At 34.0% G+C, this 20417-nt stretch overlaps 1 protein-coding gene across 3 annotated transcripts; it reads left to right on the forward strand.

Annotated features, from left to right (window-relative positions):
* Positions 1–569: 569 nt before the first annotated feature.
* Positions 570–14662, forward strand: LOC105117990 (rho GTPase-activating protein REN1-like). 3 transcript variants are annotated; one of them, XM_011015827.1, is made up of 23 exons: positions 584–908; positions 1003–1083; positions 1271–1307; positions 1660–1736; positions 1881–1951; positions 2062–2140; positions 2704–2848; positions 2976–3095; positions 6378–6455; positions 6772–6827; positions 6922–6991; positions 7829–7913; positions 8181–8424; positions 8963–9166; positions 9476–9814; positions 10022–10071; positions 11360–11420; positions 11513–11596; positions 12199–12312; positions 12392–12561; positions 12821–12878; positions 13573–13680; positions 13947–14662. In XM_011015827.1, the coding sequence occupies exons 1-23, from the start codon at positions 876–878 to the stop codon at positions 14319–14321; spliced, it is 2739 nt and encodes a 912-aa protein (XP_011014129.1). In that variant the 5' UTR covers positions 584–875; the 3' UTR covers positions 14322–14662. The 3 variants fall into 3 exon arrangements, with proteins under 3 accessions (XP_011014131.1, XP_011014129.1, XP_011014130.1); XM_011015828.1 differs by having other exon boundaries at positions 585–908; positions 9482–9814; XM_011015829.1 differs by lacking the exons at positions 13573–13680; positions 13947–14662 and having other exon boundaries at positions 570–908; positions 12392–12569; positions 12823–12877.
* Positions 14663–20417: the final 5755 nt, after the last annotated feature.

Genomic DNA, 20417 nt, shown 5'->3' on the forward strand with positions numbered 1-20417 from the left:
GTAAACAAATATTAGATAATTAAGATTTTGAAGCATATACTAACACATATATCTCATGGGGAAAAAAATGATAGGAGGGGCGACTGCTCTTCTCTGGCTTTTTCAGGATGTATTTGTTATTGGGTTGAAAATATTAATTTTTAATAAATTAATTTTTTAAATTATTTTGATGTTAAAAATAAATTTTAAAAAATAATAAAAAATATTATTTTAATTTATTTTTAAATAAAATATACTTCAAAAAATTACCACTATCATAATATTACACATAATCTCAATATACATAACTGTCTATCATAAAAAAAAAATTACTATAACAATTCATAATAATTTATTTCTTGCTGAACGAAACTTTTCCCACGTCTTTTAAAATATTTCTTAATTAATAAACAAAGGATGAATTTCCTTGTAAGAAACCAGACAGTCACATTAAAAAAATCCAAAGTATAATAATAAAAGATCAAAGAGGGTGATCATGTCCTTTCCGATTTTCCATAATTTCCCTCCAGCACGTTTCGATGAAAGAGAGGGTGAGAATAATAGGGGTGACGTGTACAAGCGGAGCATCCTAAGAGGTCCACTCGCTTTCTTTCTCTTGGACCTCCTCCCTTTTTGCGTGACCACCGCGTTTCCGTTGGGTTTTTTTCATCTATTCCCAAAAAAAATCGCGAGAGAAAAAAAAAGGAAAAGAAAAAGAAATCAGCTTCGCCACCATCACAGCACCGTGGGCGACGAAAGATCCCTGCTCCCTTCTTCACGCTCCCTTCTTCTTCTCTCTCTCGCTCCTCCACATCTTGTATCCTTTTCCTTTCCTTGTTCATTTAATTGATAACAAGGTACATTATGTGATTTCGTGATTCTTGGATGAGTAAGTGATGACTACCAACAAAAATACAGAGTCTTCTAAGGTATGTATATTTACGAAATTATTCTTGCGTTCTTTCATTTTCTGGTTCACAATGTGATTTAAAATGACGTACTTATTTGTATGATGCTATGAAGGGAGATGGCGGTCCTCCGCCTCCACCTCCTCCTCCAGCACCAGGACAGCTTGAAAATCTGCGTTTTCACGGTGGCAATGCGGTGATTTTTCTTTCCTTTTTTTCACGCTGTTATTTCTCACATGATTAAGATTATAGTGATGATGATCAATTACTAGATCATCGTCAACATTACTGATCAGGTCGGTTATTCAGACCATATCAGTTTGTAGTTTGGTTTCATGGATCAGACCCTGTTGCTTCTTTTGTTGTAATAATCTGTGTTGCAGATTTTCAAGAGCGGGCCGCTTTTTATTTCATCCAAAGGTATGTATGTCTTTACGGTTTTTCTTATGCTTAATGACAAATTAGCGAGATATAATAAAATATTGTTTACTTGTAATGGCCATGTGTTTAAGGTGATCGTCCTTTTCTGATTCTAGTATAATCCCAGAAGGAGTTGGTTTGTTTTTGATCTACGTTAGGAAGAACTAATAATGCACACAGACAGAGAAGTTTGGGTTGGAGTTGCTTTTATCCAAGAGGCATTTCTTAACATACTTGATTAGGCTAATCACTGCAGATAATAAAAATGCCACTTTTTTTGATGATCCAATCAAGAAAACGAAGTATCTGTTCCGTGAGCATTTAAATACGCGTTTCTCTCTGATATTGTTAGGAATTGGATGGACATCCTGGAAAAAAAGGTGGTTTATTCTGACACGGACATCACTGGTTTTCTTCAGGAGCGATCCGGTAGGTAGTTTTGCGTATGATAGATATTGTTTCTTGTAATTTGCGTTGGTGGTAAAAACCACAATTAAGGAACTTTAGCCCCCACCCTCCCAGCATAGTTGCGCCTTTGCATACCATGTAACTCTGTATTTTTTACTTTGTCAGAGTGCTATTCCTCAAAAAGGGAGTGAAGTGAACCTGACCCTCGGTGGTATTGACCTCAACAATTCAGGCAGGTTGGCTTGCTTTTTCAAATTAGACATTGTTAATCTGGCTGTCTTCTCATTGTTGTTCACAACCGGAAGTAATATACTAACTTTGTAATACTTCTTTTGGAATTTTATAGTGTGGTTGTCAAAGCAGAGAAAAAGCTCTTGACTGTTCTCTTTCCTGATGGCCGGGATGGACGGGCATTCACTCTCAAGGTGATTTTTCATTTTTCTTGCTTCGTTGCAGTCCCCTTTGACATTTCTTTTGCTTGCATTTTTGCATATTTTTCACGTATAATTTCTCCAGGCTGCAAAAGAGTTAAGCTTAAGAGTATTAGCTTGGTCAGAGCTTGAGCTGGGCTGTGACTTGGCAAAGAACAAGTTCAAGCTCTCCAGCTTAGTGTCTAGCTTATTTTGCATTTAATTATTCATTCTTTTTTCACTATTAATTTGAGAATGCATCAAGCTATTTCACCACACATGATCTCAAAACACAAGCAGGTTTGATCAGTCATTTCTTTAGGTCACAATTGTAATTTTATCAGATGTCCCTAGGTTACAAGGTCATAATTCCAATGCCTTTTATAAGCTCTATCCATCCCTCTACTACCTCATCCTGAGCATCCTTATTTTTCCACAGTGGATGTAACCTATATCTTTTCTCAACTTGAAAGTCCTATGGCTTCAGTGAGAATTGGGTGCTCTGTTCTGTGTTCTGTTTTGGTCTCTTTTTGCAATCTTGATATCATATTTGTGGTTTCTTTGAATTGATGCCACAGGCCGAATCTTCTGAAGATTTATATGAATGGAAGACTGCTCTTGAGAATGCCCTGGCACAGGCACCAAGTGCTTCTCTTGTGATGGGGCAAAATGGTTTCTTCCAGAATGATCAGGCTGATGGAACTGATGGTTCCTTGGAACAGTGTTAGTATACATCCTTTTCAGTTGACATCAATATTTTGTGTTCATTCGTTGTAGTTCTTTAGAACAGTGTCAGAAACTTTGTCTTCATTTTTCAGTTCCTTCTGACATTTGACTGTTTTCCCTGTAGTGAAGGATAAGCAGCCAGTAAAATCCCTGGTCATTGGCAGACCAATTTTACTTGCTTTAGAAGATGTTGATGGATCTCCATCTTTTCTGGAGAAGGCTTTAAGGTTTATAGAAGACCATGGTGGGTTTCCTTTTCCATTACTGTCATTATTTCCTTTTCCTTGTCCACATCTCTGAATTACTTTCTTTTCCTACTTCATCAATGAATTCCCTTATCTTGAGGTTGAGAGTTGAGAGAGATTAGTGGCAATACCTAGTACAGCATAGTTCCTGTTTTTTTCTTCTATGGTACACGAGGATATGATTGTTTACCTTACCAATAGTGAATTAATTTGCATATGCTTATGGATGTGATTTAAAGATGTTTGTTTTATTTATGGTGAACTAATTTACATGTGCATATGAATATGGATATGGCATAGCCTGCCCATTTTCTGGTGCAACTGTAAAGAAAGGGTCTGACTACCATCTATACTTTACCCCGTGCTTTCTTGTGGAGTGTTGTAATAGGGACTTCTGATGCAGAGTATAAGGTGGATAAAGGGCTCTCAAGCGGTTACAGAATTAAACTTAGATAAATTTAGAGAATAATCACTAGTATTTTATAAAATCTGAATGATAATCTGATTCTTCTCAAAAGAAACTACATATCTCTATTTAGATTAGTTCTGGACCTAAAATTCTTTATAGTAACTAATTCCTAATTAAAACTTATCTAACTAATAGAATGTCTAACTAGGGTTAGGATTTCCAACTAGTAAAATGCTTATTAAATTAGAAGTCATAATCTAAATAGAAAAAAGAATTTAAATACAACAAGGTAAATAAAGACAATTCTGCAATAAATAAAGACAGTCCTGCATAGTAACTTCCGTCTCTTATTTGAAGACCTCTCTAATCCTTGATCACTATAAAATTTTAGCGGTAGAGTTGTCAAAGGAGAAAGATGCTAAAAAGTGCCAAGCTTGGAAAATACTCGAGGTGCTAGGTGCATCTCTCGGTGCTTGCACGAATGAACCAAAACACTCAACCTTTATGATATAAAAAATTACATGTACAATATTATAAATGATATAACTTAGTAGAAATTTTGGCAGCATAACAGAAGAGAGAAAATGAATAACATGGAGAGAGAAAAAAATTGAAGAAGAGAGAAATTAAGAAACAAAAAGATGAAATAACAAGAGAAAAAAAAGTTAAAGGAATGCCACTATTGTTCTTCAATCTTCACTTTTGACTCTTCTTTCTCTTCTTTTCTGGTGGTGTTTCATGTTTGTTTTTGTTCTTGTTTCAACTTTCACGTCTTCTCTCTCTTTTTTTAACCCTAATATATGTTTTTTACAAAACTACCCTTAAATTTTTTCTTGTATAAGACCCAAAAAAAGAGACAAACAAGACAAAACATAAGTCCTTTTTTTTAAAAAAGCAGAAATCAAAGAGACGCCTCTTCAAACCAATCCTCAGTGTTAGTGTTAGATAATTTTCTTCAGGTGCTTGCCTGGACAACACCTCTTCAAACTCCATCACTTTAGGCTAAGAAAGGCGCCTCGGCCTTGCCTTGCCTCACCTCCAACGCTTAAGCGAGTGCTCAGGTGCCTTGTGACAACATTGTTTAATGGGCCTTTAGAATAATCTGTCAAAATTACAACTCGATTCAACAGTTGAATTAAAAGTCATGCTTGATTTACCAAACTATGTCTTAGAGTCTTCTTAAACTCCCCAAAACCTAAAAACCTTAACTATTAATGAAATAATGCAATAAAACATTATTATGTCAAGATAATGAAGAAAGTTCTCCATGTCAATTACTTCTAAAAAAGCTTCCAAGTTTTTCAACCAGTTAATAAATCTTTTCTTCAAAAATCTTCCATCATAGAAAGGATTTTCATTGAATTCAGGAATAGGTCTAAGTTAGATGTGCCCTGAGGTAAGTCTCTATGCAGTTCCCTTTCTTTTAATGATCCCTATTTGCATCTTTCCTTAGCCAAGCTATGCTATGATTTGCTCCAATCAATCAAACCTTTGTTCCAAAAGATCTAGTTTCTACTTCTGAGCTCACATAGTGTCCTAAAGGCCTTCCATTCCTGTATTGCAGAATGAGTTGCTACCATTTCTATCCATTATAGAGGTTAACCTACTTTGATATTGATTGACATGACTATAACATTGATAAAAGCTAGGGTTCTTAAACCATAAGATTACAGAACTAAGCTGTAGAGAAATTTAGAGAATAACGTCTGATATTTTATAAAATCTGAATGATAGTTTAAATCTTCTCATTATAAAACATCCTTATTTATAGAAGTTCTAGACCTAAAATCCTTTATAGGAAAGAATTCCTAATTAAAATTTACCTAATTAATAAAATCCATCTAGCATTAGGATTACTAAATAGTAAAATACTAATTAAATTAAAAGTCTTAATCTAAATAGAAAAAAAAAAATCAAAATACAACAAAGAAAATAAAGACAATTCTGCACAAAAACTTACTTATTTGAAGGCCTTTTCAATATTTGATCATCATGAAATTTTAACCTCATATGAAACATGGCTGTCAAATTTTTCTTTAAAAATTGCAGCTCAATCCAACAATTGTATTAAAAGTTATGTTTGAATTACTAAACTGCATCATGGATTTTCTTAAACTCCTCAAAATCTAAAATCCTTAACTATTAATCATTAACAGTTTAATGCAATAAACATTATTATTATGACTAGAATAATGAAGAAAGTTCTCCACGTCAACTTTAATTAGCTATGAGCACTGTAATGAATGAGGGAATTTCTGTTCTGGCTGACTGGTTGAAATGTGCCTTTTCCAAATCTCAGCTCTTATGTTTCTCAGTGCCCCTTCATGAACAGTATTTTCCCATCATATATAATGGTGGTGGTCTCTAGGTCACTGGATATCACAGTATTTTCCCATCATATATAATGGTGGCGGTCTCTAGGTCACTGGATATCCCATAAGCAGGACCAAAAATGGAAAAAATAGCTTGCTTTGCAAGTTGTAAGTACTTTCCTGGGTTATCTGCTTTTAAACTGTCTCATAAGACATACACATGATTTGTTAGTTGTAGAGCGACTAAAGAATACCTTTTTCAAGTGTTATAGGCTATTATGACTTTGAAATGCCCTATCTTAGACAAATATAATATCTCTTCTACTCTCTCTCTCCCACACAAATAACAAAAGAAATATTTAACATGGATCAATACATTCTTCATTTTTGCTTTTCTTCTCGAACTGTTTACCTTAATAATGGTCTCCTATATAGAACTTCTGTTAATCTACATTAGTTTTAGAGTTTGGAAGTCTTCTTCAATTTTTGGTTTAAATATGTACTGATATTTTTGTTTTTTCGAACTTGTCCAAATCTGACTGACTGAAATTGGTTAACAGGAATAAAGGTGGAAGGCATCTTGCGGCAAGCTGCAGATGTTGATGATGTTGAGCATCGAATTAAGGAATTTGAACAGGGTTAGTTTATTAAGATATATTTTGTCCTCAGTAAACCTCTGTACTTTTTATTTACTATGAAATTCAGGTCCGCATGGTTGTCTTTTCTAATTTTTCACATTCTAGCACAAACACAGTTTTAAAGCTAAGATATCCATTTCTTTGACTTCATATTTAACAGTTGCTCACAAAAAATCAAATTGTCAAGAAAATATAAGAATTGAGACCCTCTTTACTAGTAAAGCAGTATAGACTAGGAAACCAGTTGCATTGATGTTTCTTAGTTATGTTTTCATTTTTAGAGTTACTCAAAATAATGGTTTTTGGTGTGCCTTAGGAAAAACTGAGTTCTCTCCGAAGGAGGATGCACATGTCATTGCTGATTGTGTCAAGGTGTTTCTCTTTCCTGCTGCAATAAAGTTTTGATTCCTGTGAATTTCACAAGCAATCTTTATGTTCTTTGTTTAATGTCCTTGCAATATGACAGTATTTCCTTCGAGAGTTGCCATCATCTCCAGTCCCCACATCATGCTGCAATGCACTGCTAGAAGCATGTCGTAAGTCTGTTCCTGAATTGTGTGCTTTATTATATTCATCTGTTCCTGTGCTGCCTTATGCTATAGTTACAAAATTTATACTGGACGAGTGCATTAAATATTGTGTTAATGCCCAACCATTATCTTTCATATAAAATTCATCACTCACAATCTTTACATCCAATTACACAGCTTGCTCCACAAATTGTTTTTCCGTTACCATGTTTGTAGAGTTTTTGAAAACTAAAAGGTACCGTGACGTTGCTTGTCTGATGAATTAATTGGAAAACAAGTATACATGTGTAAAGCATGAGCATATATATTCCAATTTTATTCCAACCATGTACTTTCCTAGTTGTCAGTACTATCTTTTGCATGTACATGCTCTAGGTATGCACGTTGCAAGTGTTGATTATTTAGTTTCCTTTATGTTTATCACTTCATTAATCTGGTTATGTTTTTTTAACAAATGGGTTTTCTTGTTCCACTTCAGAAGAAATTTTATGCCTGAATGTTAATATTGGTAATGATGGTGACTGGTAGATGCAGTTTGAAATCCATTAGAAGCTTTATTTTCTGTTTGTCATTAATAAACTGGTCTGCTTTAAGGTTAATAAACAATTTTGTGGATTAATGGCTATGTTACTGACTTGGGTCAAAGATCGAGTCTTTTCCCAATTCCCTGGCATCTTTAAGTATCTGTAGATATGCTGTAAATGATGAAATTTGAAAATTTAATGGTAATCATTCCGTTGAATTATGTTCAACATTTTTTTCTTGTACCATAAAATTTTTTTAGCACTCCATAATTCATTAGGTTTCTGATTTTGCATTTTTTGATGATATAATAATGTTTAGGAACTGATCGTGGGAGTAGGGTAAATGCCATGCGGGTTGCAATATGCGAAACGTTCCCAGAGCCAAATCGTCGCTTATTGCAGAGGTAGATGATTCTCTCGTACTTTTGAATTGAATGTTGGAATTTGACACTTGGTAAAAAGGATTATTAGGATTTGATGATGTAACAGAATATAAATGAGATTTGTTGACTGAACTTTTTTTTAGTCTTGTTGATTTGGAGCATCAAACTATCTTGTTTGTGTTTTCCTTACCTATTGTCTTTCTGACCGGAGGACTGAATGTTACCCATCTGCTCTGCACTTCTTGCATTGTTTTGTAGCACTTTGCTTCATTTCCCTTTTTTGTTCAGAATTCTTTTAATGATGCAAACTGTGGCCTCTCACAAAGCTGCAAACCGAATGAGCACATCTGCTGTGGCTGCTTGTATGGCTCCCTTACTTCTTCGTCCCCTTCTGGCCGGTGACTGTGAAATTGAATCCAATTTTAATGTGGGTGGTGATGGTTCCATCCAGCTTCTGAAAGCAGCTGCTGCAGCTAATCATGCACAAGCCATTGTTATAACATTATTGGAAGAGTATGAAAAAATATTCAGTGTAAGCTGCAAGTCTCTGTTGTTGTTTTAACTCAAGTACAGTATGGCTTTGTGTAATACAGACACTGGATGTTTAAATTAGGAATCTCTTCTTCCTGATCAGGTTTAGAGCTGCATATTAACTAGGTTCAAAACACTTTCTGTTTACTCTGGAGTCTAATGAAGTGACCAACAATTATTTGATGCACAACACAAGTTAAAGGATTGTTTCATTAACTGCTTTGCAGTTCTGGTTATGGATGCCTTGGTATCCTTATCATCCCTACCATCAGTTTTACCAGAAACTACCCCAGAATTTCACCCTGTTTCACTTGAGGAATAAGAACAAGAATAGCATAAAGCTTCAAATGATATGGGAACTTTATAGCACAACAGAACAGAAAATGATAGGTCATAGAGGCTGTTGTTAAATATTATTTTATGGTATAGTAAATTCAAAGCTGAATGTCTTGGCCATGCTTTCTCCATTTTATAGTGTTTACTTCTTCTGGCACCAGTTTTTGTTTTAATGCTTTCTTGAATTTGCTCTGTGTCCACAGGAAGGTTCCATGTCTCCAGGACTGTACTCTGACTCAGATGAATGTAGAAGTGAGGATGAGGAGGTAACTGATGATGATGAGTCTTATGTAGATGATGCAACGGAAGAATCTAATGTATATACAGATGAAGATCATGACAATGCATCAAGTGGAACCTGCACTCAGAGTGGTGAATCTGGCGAAGATGATCTGTCTGACTATGAGGTCCATCCACTGGACTTTAACCTGCATTTTTTGTACAAAATGATGATCTTGTTTAAACCTTGCAATTATTAAATTTACTGCAAAACTATGGATCTATTCTGCAATTTTAACTCTGGAGTTCTTTTCAATGGAATTACAGGCCAAAGTCTAATATTTTGTTCTCCACTCATGCCTCTTTATAATTTGAAATGCTTCTTGTGCTGTCATCTGCTATGCCTTTGCCCCATTATTGACTTAGTTTCTTTTTATTTTTGGTCGTTCATTTGAAATTTAAGAGCAAAAACTATTCTTATTCTGTATGCCTTAAAGATGCAGGGCAGTAATGATTGTAATTCTGGTTCCAAGTCCCCTGAACCTGAAGCAGACAATGATTTGAAAGTTGAACAAAAGTTGTCATCAAGTCCAGTTCAAACCTCATCACATCGACATGATAACGTAGAAAAGAGGGAGGATATTCCAGATCAAAGTAACAACAGTTTGGCAATGCTGTCAGATAAGTCAGATGACCTGTCTGTAGATGTTTCTACCGAAACAAGTTTCAAGAATAAGAATGCTGATCACAAGGCATCCCCAGATGCTAAAAAACCTTCAACTATATCAAATGGACCTGTGCGTGGAAAGCGTCCAACTGTTTGGGGACGTACATCTGTGAGTGCATGTTTTATAGATCTATGATTTGGCTTGCCATTTCCTTCAGTCATGCTCCCCCAAAAGTCTTTGTGACTAAATGATTTCGCTTGCCAAAGGGCATCTAACATCACACAGTCAATCATTATCTTATCTCAAAGAGGGCATGTTTGTGCAATATAAGCATCACTAATTATATTTTTTTAATCCCCTTTGGCATGAATTCAGGCCAAGAAGAACCTTTCCATGGAATCCATTGATTACCCTATTGAGGATGAGTAAGTATATATCTCGTCTGTATGGATCATGGTTCTGTTTACAAAAGCATTCTTTTTGCATCTTTGTTTCATCAAACGTATGCACAACATTCTTGGCATTACCACTGTAGGTGGGTTTTTTTCCACTTGTTATACTCTTTGCTTGTGGCTATAGGCATAAGGGATAAATGTGGAATGTGGTGGACACAACCATTTGTCAGTTTAAACAATGCAGTAGGTGCTAGCTACCCAAGTATTTATGCGTGTTTAAAAAATGCAGTAGGTGCTAGCTACCCAAGTATTTATGCGTGTCTAAAATATCAATTACAAAAGCAAGCCTTTATACAACCAGCTGTCACTTTCTGTATGTCTGAACTAAAAACCACAATTACCATTTTATCTTAACTGGATTAAATAGATATCACCAAATTCTGAGGAAATAACTCTAATATATATGAAGTTTAGTTCTAGCAAAATATCCATTACAAAAGAAAAGTTTTTTATTGTCAGTGGTCACTTTCTGTATGTCTGAATTAAAGAGGACAATTACCGTAGTATGTTAGTTGGATCAAATAGATGTCTACAAATTATGAGGAAGTGAACTCTAATTGATACACTGATGAAATATTTTATCTAGTAATTAGGAGAACTTTGGGTTTGAAATTGAAGGCTCCATCTAGCACTAGAAAAATTGAAACCCCGGTTATTACCTCCATTCATCTGGAAGATTGGTTGGAATTAGGAATTCCTAGTGTCAGGAGGTTGTTGTCGATTCTTGTCAATCAGTTCCTATGCTGACTTTAATTTTGGTGCACAGTGAAGATTTGAATGTCATGCTTCGGAACTCTCTAACTTAGATCCAGCTCTTCCTTCTCATTTTCTGTACTTTAATGGTAAAAGATTTATAGCACGAATATTCTTACATAAATACACTCACAAAACAAATGGCGAAACTTCAGTGTCACCCTAATTTTTGTACTTTAAAGTTTATCTCCTGTCAATTCAATTAGTCAATGCTTGGTGTGCACTTTCCTGCTATTAACGCTTTGTTTCTTACTCATTGAAAAATATTCAGGTTAGTGACATCTTTGTGATGTCTAGCTCCCATGATTTTTATTATGCTGAAGATAGCTTTATCCATAGAACGATCCATTCATCTTATTTATGGATTAAATGCTGCTGCAACTTTCATAACATGGCATGTTAAGTTTCGTTCTTGCTTTTGGAATTCACATCAAATCTTTCTGTGTCATGGAATGTTTTTTATCATCTCTAGCCATGCTGATCATCTGACTTTTTGACTGTTTAGTGTTGAAATCCAGAAGCTGGAGGCAAGTAGAATTGAGTTGCAAAATAGAATTTCTGAAGAGGTGGGGCTTGAAATAACACCTCATCATGTCAGTACATGGAGTTTCATGAGTTCTTTTTTCACTTCAATAATTTGCTGTATTTTCCTTCATAGATCAAAGGTAATGCCATTCTGCAAGCCAAGTTGGAAAAACGAAAGAAGGCTTTGCACGAGCATCGTCAAGCTCTCCAGCAAGATGTATGTTCCATTTCCTTTCTGTTGTTACTTTCCCTCAGTTCCTTCCCTTTCCTGATGATTCTTCCAAGGATGTTTACATGACCTGGACAAGCAGAGATTCATGTTAAGGGTTCGAGAGTTTAGTGCAGTGGTTGTTATATTCCTTTTATACTGATAAAAGTGATGAAAAATATGCTTTTATTTCACTAACACATTCCATGTCTGAAATAGTGTCATTGATTTTGTTAAATATTTTGCTTGTGTGTGAAGCATGCTGTGATTGTTTTTCTCCTTAATTTTAATTTCTCTCTTTATTTCTTCCTGTTGGGTTGGATGGAGCTGGGAGAGGGGGAATAGATACCTGAGTTCTTTTCAAGATAGTTTTACATGAAGGTGCCGGGAAGTTTTCTTTGTTTGGCGGTGTAGGGGGAAGCTATTTGAAACCTTTACTTTGGGGAATTCAAGATTGCCATAAAATGATTGCTATTGCATGGTTTTTATTTATCATTTTCTTCCCTTACAACATTGTGATGCGATGACTATGCCTTTCCCTTCTTACAAATACTAGATTGATTGGTTGTTTCCTAGGGTTTTTGAACTGTGGGCATTCACTGTATTTACAGGTGGCAAGACTACAGGAACAGCTGCAAAAGGAGAGAGATAAGAGAAAAGTTCTAGAAGCAGAACTTAACACTTCTAAAGGACCCTTGCAAGTTCCAGTAACAATTGATGAAAATGTTAGTTCACCTCTTCATTAACTTGTATAATTGTTCTTGATTGTAGCATTGAGTTCTTAATTTTATTATTGTGCTACAGATAAGGGCAGGTCTTGAGGAAATAACTCAAGCAGATGCAAATGTTGCCAATTTGAAGTGGAAGGTCATTGATGCAGGTGCACAGTTTAATCAACAGCATGAGCAACACTCTGGTTCTATGCATGGTTTGATCAATCAGCCCATGAATGCTTCGTTGCATGAAGCCAAATGGTAACTTGTTTTTTTTTTTTTTTTTTTGCTTTTCATACCCCATGTTTGAGTGGTGTTTAGACATTTGTTTACAAAGCCTCTTGTGCTTCAAACAGATGAAGTATATGAGAAGCCCTCATTTAAAAGAAAAACCTTTCCCTTCTTTCTTTCTTTTTTGGGGGAGGACTGGACAATCACAAAATGATGCTTGTACGTAATAAAAAGAAACTGAATGGATGTGGTGTGTCATGGTGCTGTGGTTAATATTGTATTGTTTCAGGAATGAACAGAAGGATGCTGAAGCTACTGGTACTTCATTTAGACGTCCTGCAAGCAAGGTATGCACTTGCAGCATGTGGCTCGATCTATCTTATTATGTTACTTTGGCCTATTAATTCTTTCGCGTCCCAGTAAAATTTTGCTTGCCCAAACATCTTTTATACTTTTCAATCCAGTCTCATGTATGAACGGTAGAGGTCAATTTGTCTCTCCAAGTAGGAATAGACAAACAGGATTATAAAATTACTGAGTTTACCTATAAAACCCTAATGAACCGACATGTGCCATTATATTAATGCCTCTTTTATTATTTTTTTTTTCATGTTTTCCTAGGTTTTTTCTTGGATTATAAAATTACTGAGTTTACCTTTAAAACCCTAATGAACCGACATGTGCCATTATATTAATGCCTCTTATTATTTTTTTTTCATGTTTTTCTCGGTTTTTTCTTGGCTTAATTTTTTGAAACTATAATAACAAATTTCTTCAGCTGTTAGAGAATCCTGATCAAGTTGTCAAGGCTGCTGGAAGAGGGTTTATATATATATATATATATATATATTGAGATCGTGTTAGTAGATTGTGAAAAAATATATAAAGGCAGCTTCTCCATGCCTAATGGACAACTTGACCTTCAGCCCTTCCAATTTATCCTCCTTGATTGCATTGATTATATATATATATTGAGATCGTGTTAGTAGATTGTGAAAAAATATATAAAGGAAGTCAACTATGGGAGGTTTCTTATGGCAGGATACGTGTATGGATGGGACTGAAACCCAGCAGCTGGATTCAGCACATAGTGGCAACTCCAGGCTCGTTTCTTCAACCAATTTCAAGAGGTCCAGTACAAGGAGTGAGGTAGGCTGAACTTTCTAGTTGTGCTGGGGAAATAGGGTACTCTATGCCAAATCAAATTATTGCCTTGGTTGGGTAGGATGGGTAATATGTTTAGGAAGGATGGACTTCCGAATCTTGTGGAATAAAAAGCTCTTTGTTTTCTGTTGAAACTATGAAAGTGAGTGCAAATTTCACGTGGCCAAGATGGCTTAAAGCATGTTATTTCATAAAAGTAAATATTATATGAGATGTATTCATGCTACTTGCCACAACTGTGTGCCCAATAGGGAGTGAATTCCACCACTTCTGCATTGACAAGATTGACTACCCGACTCAACTTTCTGAAGGAACGCCGTAGCCAGATTGCAAATGAAATCCAGAATATGGACAAGGGCCGAGGTCCAGATCAAAACCTGGAGAAGAGCCGGGGTTCAGAAATACCTTCTTTTCAAAATCTAGAAAAAGATAAAGGATTGGGAAAAGAGGGGAAACCGCTCCAGAATTCCAAAAAATCTACAGCATCAGATGTCCAGTCACTCCAGGACCTAGATGGTGGACGATATTCCGAAGGTGTTGTTCCTCCACGAAGTTTGCAAAGCAAAAGGTCCTACAATGCAGGCAAAGGCCAACCTCTAGTGCCTCCGAGGATTAATTCAAGATGATATATGGATTATCATTCTGTGCCCATGGGACATAGCTTATGCCCTCAGCAATTTGTTTGAGACAGGCATCGGTAATTAGAGTCTTGCGAGATAGCAGAGCTGCAAGGTTGATTATGCCCTATCAACGAGATGCCCAAAATTCCTGACAGCACTTTAAGTGCATGATATGTACATATTAACAATCTCCTTTATGTAAGATGACTTGATGTAGTTGCTGAATCTTGCTGGTTCAGAGATGATTCAGGATTCATAAAATCCTTTGTATTGTCAAATGCAATTTTTCTTGTAGTTGGAGTCGCTTGGCCTGGGGCTGTCCTCCCTTTTTTATTTTTGCCCTATCACCTCATCATGTAAAAACATAGAATTTTACCATCACTCATTGATTGGATGACGTTCTGCATCCAAGTTCTGCACTTATTTTAACAGAGTTCTAACATTTTACAGCAGTCTCCTTCATACATCCCACGCTTTTGAAAGTTGATTTATTATGTAATATAGTGGTTTGACATCTGCAAGGCTGTGCATGGTCGGTCGAGCGTAGAAAATAGGAAAGGATATTAAAACGTTGATGCTAATTACCTTGAAAAACTGTCCAGGCAGGATTCAAAATTAATTTTTAATAGAAAAGAAATTTTGGGCATTGTAGAAGTTTTTTATTATCATAGAACTAGTTAATTAATAAATGAAAAGATAATGAATAATAAACTGATAAATTATTAAAAAGAAAAACTGTGAAAGGATTAAAACTCTAGAGAAAAAAAAAATTTCTTTAGTCAAAATCATCATTTTTTATTTATGTATTTTTATTTCTTTCAACAAAACATGTCTTCTTCTTCTTTTTTTTTTTATCATCAACATGATTTTTGATCTCATAACCTAAATTTCTATTTGTTTTCATCTTAAAAAAACCCTCACATACATTCTAGAAACTTTAGTAACCATATTTTTATTTTCAATTCCAAAACATATAATCGGTCTAAAAATAAAAAAAATTAAACCCATTAAAAAGATTTATGAACTCTGATTTACATTTACCAACATGATTAAAGGGCAAAATCATTTTCATTGAATTCCCCACATGCAATGAATAATATTTATAAAAGTTAGAGTTCTCAAGTTATAAGATTACAAATATAAATTATAGAAAAATTAGAAAAAACTTAGTATTTTATTAAAAGTCTGAATAATAATTTTTTTTAAAAAGAAACTAAACATCCATATTTATATTAGTGATAAAATGTTTTATGGAAAAATAACTCCTAATTAAAACTAAAATATTTTATAAAAAATAATTTCTAATTAAAACTTACCTAATTAATAGAATCCATCTAGTATTAAAATCCCTAAATATTAATTAAACATAAATAATTAAAATCTAAAATTAACTAGAAAAATAATTAAAACAACAATCTCAAGCTCCATATTAGATGCTTTTGTACTTTTTTGCAAACTTATCTTTAGGTTTGGTCTTGTCTATCTAGTTCTTAAATATAGTTGTAATACCTTCCATGTTAGTCATCTCTAAGCTCTAGATACAAATGATGTTCATCATAAAAAGAATAAATGTCACATTAAAAGTTTTGAAAATACTTATTTTATTAGGTAAATTGATAACATAAGCATTGTCACTAACCTTCTTCAGGGTGGTGCAAAGACCATATTTATTTTATTACAGCTTGCTATATGACCTTACTAGAAATTTCTTTTTGTGAAGGAACACCATGACCTTATCTCCTTCCTCAAACATTTTAGCACGATGATGTTTATTGATAACTTCCTTTTATTTGGTATTGATCTTCATTACCTTTTGCTTCACATCATCCATAGTAATTTAAGCATCCACAATCATATTCTTAGCAGCCACACTAAACCCAAAATCTTTTTGAATTAACATAAGATCTAACACATGTTTAGGACATTGTAGATACACAATCTCAAATAGTGATTTACACGAGGCACTGTGCCTAGCATTATTGTATGAAATTCTGCTTATGCAAAGGCATACTTCCACTATTTTGGCTTATCACCACTAATGCTTCTTATTAAGTATCATAATGTCCAACTCAACAACCTTGTTTGCTCATTTGTTAATGAATGTATTGTGTTACTGAACTGTAATGAAGAGTGATATAATTTCCATCATGTACATTTAAAGTGACTAAGAAACTTATTGTCTCGATTAAAAGTTGATTATTATTTAAAAGTTTATTTTTTATTAAGGTTTTATATCATTATTTTGTACTTGAAGTATCAATAACTCCTTAACTAAAGCATGTTTTATAATAACAAGTCTAATACCATAAGATACCTTTAATTTATGGTAAATATTCATCCTAAATGCAGGCCTATCACATAAATAAAAGAATTAATTAATGAGTGGAAGTATTGAAATTGGAAGGACAAAAAGAAGACCAAACTTAGAAAAGAGATGTTGGTGTAGTCCAAACTGGAACACTGTTCGGTAATTGGGTCATATCTAGAGCTGTAGATCTTAGATTTAGGTTTGTTTTATATCGATAGAAGGCTAAGAAATAGACCTAAAACTTTCATTAGAAGGCAAGACTCAATTCTATTGTTTGGAAGTCCAAATCTTAGTAACAACGTAGAAGTCTGAATTTATCCTGCAACCCAGACATTGTTCAGTGTTCAGCCCAAATCTCGAGTTCTAGAAGTACGAATGACCTTAATGTTTTTTATCCAGAAAGATGAGACAATTTCCTAGAACTTTCATGGGTATGGTTTGTTCAAATTCTGATGTTATTAATGACGTTTTGTTCAAACAAGAAAATAAGGATTGTTACCAAGTTAATATGTGGTCACCCACTCAACAATTAGTCATCAAATCAATAGTTTTAAATTTTGGCTTATAAAAGGAGGCATTTCCCATGCATTTAGGCATCTTGACTTCTAGATTAAAATCATGCTCTTGCTTTCTCTCTTGTATTTTTGTAATACTTAAGTTTTGCTTGCATTAATATCTTATTTATCTCTTTCATTTTTTTTCTTTACTTAGTTAAGTTTTACCTTAGTTATGTTCTTATCTTGTTTATTGACACGACTAAAAGATTGATGTCTTCTTCCAAGTGCAGGAGTGTCGAAGTAATAAATAACACGGCAAGACTAGGGTTGAACCACAGGGAGGTTAATTGTACAAATTATAAACAACAACAATAGCAATAATAACAACAACAACAATAACAACAACAACAACAATAACAATAATAATAATAACACTACTAGTAATAGTAGTAGTAATAATAATAATAATAAATAAAAAGAAGAAGAAGAAGAAGATGAGAACTTGGAGATGGAATATTAGTGTAAGGATTAAACAATAATAATAACAAATGTCAAGGTTAGAGGATCCACCAATGGTATGTCAAACAAGTATAGTATAAACTCTTATTATTCAATTGGAAACCACACACAAAGGAGGTTCCAATCAGATAATATATTGTTAACATGATTACATTAGTCATCTTATTCGATTAATGCTAGTACTTGTAAATCTCGTCAAGCATTCATGATTATAACTTATGTTAACAACAAATCAAATTCCTTTCATAGCTTAGGTGTCGGTTATACCATACAGTATGGGCTATGAAAGTGCCAAGCATTTGTTGTACCAAGTGTTATACAACATAAATCAAGATTAGTCATTTAACAAGCAAAGTATAAAAGAGTGAACAAGATAACAAATATAAAACATGTTAGTATCAAACATTAAAATCCATATTAAGTTTACACTATACTTATTCTTACACCATTAGTGAAACCTTTTCACCTTGACATAATAAACTTAGCTAGACATAATGAAAGAAAGAAAAATAAATAAACAAAACAAGAACATAAATAAGATAAAAGTTAACTAAGTAAAGGAAAGGAAATGAAAGGCATAAACTTGATATTAATGAAAGCAAAACATAAGCAATACAAAAAAATAGAAAGAGAGAAAGCAAGAGCATGATCTTGATCTGGAGACCAAGATGCCTAAATGCATGGCAAATGCCTCCTTTTATAGGCCAAAATTAGGAACTATTGATTTGATGACTAATTGATGAGTGGGTGACCAACTCTTGACTTGGTGATAATCCTTATCTTCTCTTGTCTGCCCAAAACGTCATTGATAACGTCAAAATTGGAGCCACTTGAAAACATGAAAGTTGTAGGAAATTGTCTCAGCTTTCTTGTTTAAAACATTCAGCTTATTTCAACGTTTAGAACTCCAGATATGGCCAAAATACTAAACAGTGCTCGGGTTGGAGGACAGATTCGGGCTTCTTTGTTGTTGCTACAATTTGGACTTGAAAATGGCCTTTTTAGATCTTGGGCTCCATATCAAAGTTGTAGGCCTATGTCTTACCTTTCCATCTATATAAAGTAGACCTAAATTTGAGATCTATAGCTCCAGATATGACCCAATTACCAAATAGTGTTCCGGTTTGGATTGCACCGACATCTCTTTTCTAAGTTTGGCCATCTCTTTATCGTTTCAATTTGAGTTCTTAAATTTATCAATCAATCCTTTCATTTATGTGATAGGCCTGCATTTAAAATGAACATTTACCATAAATTAAAGGTATCTTATATTATTAGATATATTATTGTAAAACATGATTTAGTTAAGGAGTTATTGATACTTCAAGTGCAAAATGATGATATAAAATCTTGATAAAATGCACTTTTAAGTACTAATCACACCCCCCAACCAGCTTATTACTAGTCCCTAGTAATCAAAGCGTTAAAATAGAAAAACAATTTGCAAATTCCACAAAGCAAGGTATTCATCATTTAACTTCCATTAATCTATCCAGATAAACAAACTCTCATTAAATTTATATATCTGCTCAATACCTCTTAACAAGATATTAATAAACCTTTCTTTTGTTTTTCTTTGTGCTTAATTGATCAACACCTAATTATGGGGCTTTCTTGGAAGATAACAAAATTTTTGTTCTAATGTTTAAGGTTAACTTCCTTGGGTTGAGATTATTATTTTTGTCTTTTTTTTTCTTTTTTTTTCTTCTTCTTATATATATATATATATATATAAATTAAAACATCATGCATCTTTAACCCATGTAATGAGCTTTCAGCTAATGACTCCCAGACCAGTTGGTCTTCGGGCATTAGGTGTTGAGATACCCCTACGAGTTTAGTAACTCGGGTCGCAGATACTGATATGTAGATAGTGCAATGTTTGATTTTCTTAAGTTTTTTTCCTCAACCCATGTAACAAACGTTGGGTCAATAGCTCCCAAGTCAGTTGACTTTAGGGTATTAGGTGTTAAAACACCCCTTTCAGGCTTAATTGCTTAGGTTAGGGAGGCTACAAAACCAAACTTATTTACATTTTTATTATCATCATTTTTTTTCTTTTTTTTTTCTTTTGTTTTGCTCTTTTTTTTAAAAAAATTATATACTATCCCTTTCCCTTAGTTGTTACCTTTAACAAAAGAACATAAATAATGTAATAATCTAATGTGCAACCCACCATCATATGTTAAAGTGTGTGTGTGAAAATTAAGGTTTAAGAATATATGTTAAATGAGTATATGAGCAGAATTAAGTGATAATAATGCAAAAGTTTGTAAATCTGAATATTTCAGGAAGTATTATAATAGACCTTGTTAAGAATGGTTATTAAGATGCATCTCAAGAGTCACTTTAACAAAAGAGCTCCTTTACTCTGCCATCATAGTAACAACAATTCAATGTCATGTTTCCAAATGATAGCTTCATCAGTCCATTCCTACAATTAATCAATGCATTAGAAGTTGCAAGAAATGGACGTCCTAAAATAACAGGAAATGAATTACATGCTTCAACAGGTTCTGTGTCCAAGACAATAAAATCCACAGGATAAATGAATTTATCGACTTGTACTAACACATCTTCAATTATTCCTCTAGGCACTTTTACAGATCTATCGGCAAGTAAAAGAGATATAGAAGTTGGTTTTAACTCACCTAGATTGAGACTTTGAAAAACTGAATATGGAAGTAAATTCACACTAGCTCCAAGATCAAGTAAGGCTCTTTCAATTTTATGCTCTCCAATAAAGCAAGAAATTGTAGGACAACCAGGGTCTTTATA

Source organism: Populus euphratica, unplaced genomic scaffold (genome assembly GCF_000495115.2).
Source record: "Populus euphratica unplaced genomic scaffold, PopEup_1.0 scaffold1659.1, whole genome shotgun sequence".
Classification (NCBI taxonomy): Eukaryota; Viridiplantae; Streptophyta; class Magnoliopsida; order Malpighiales; family Salicaceae; genus Populus; species Populus euphratica.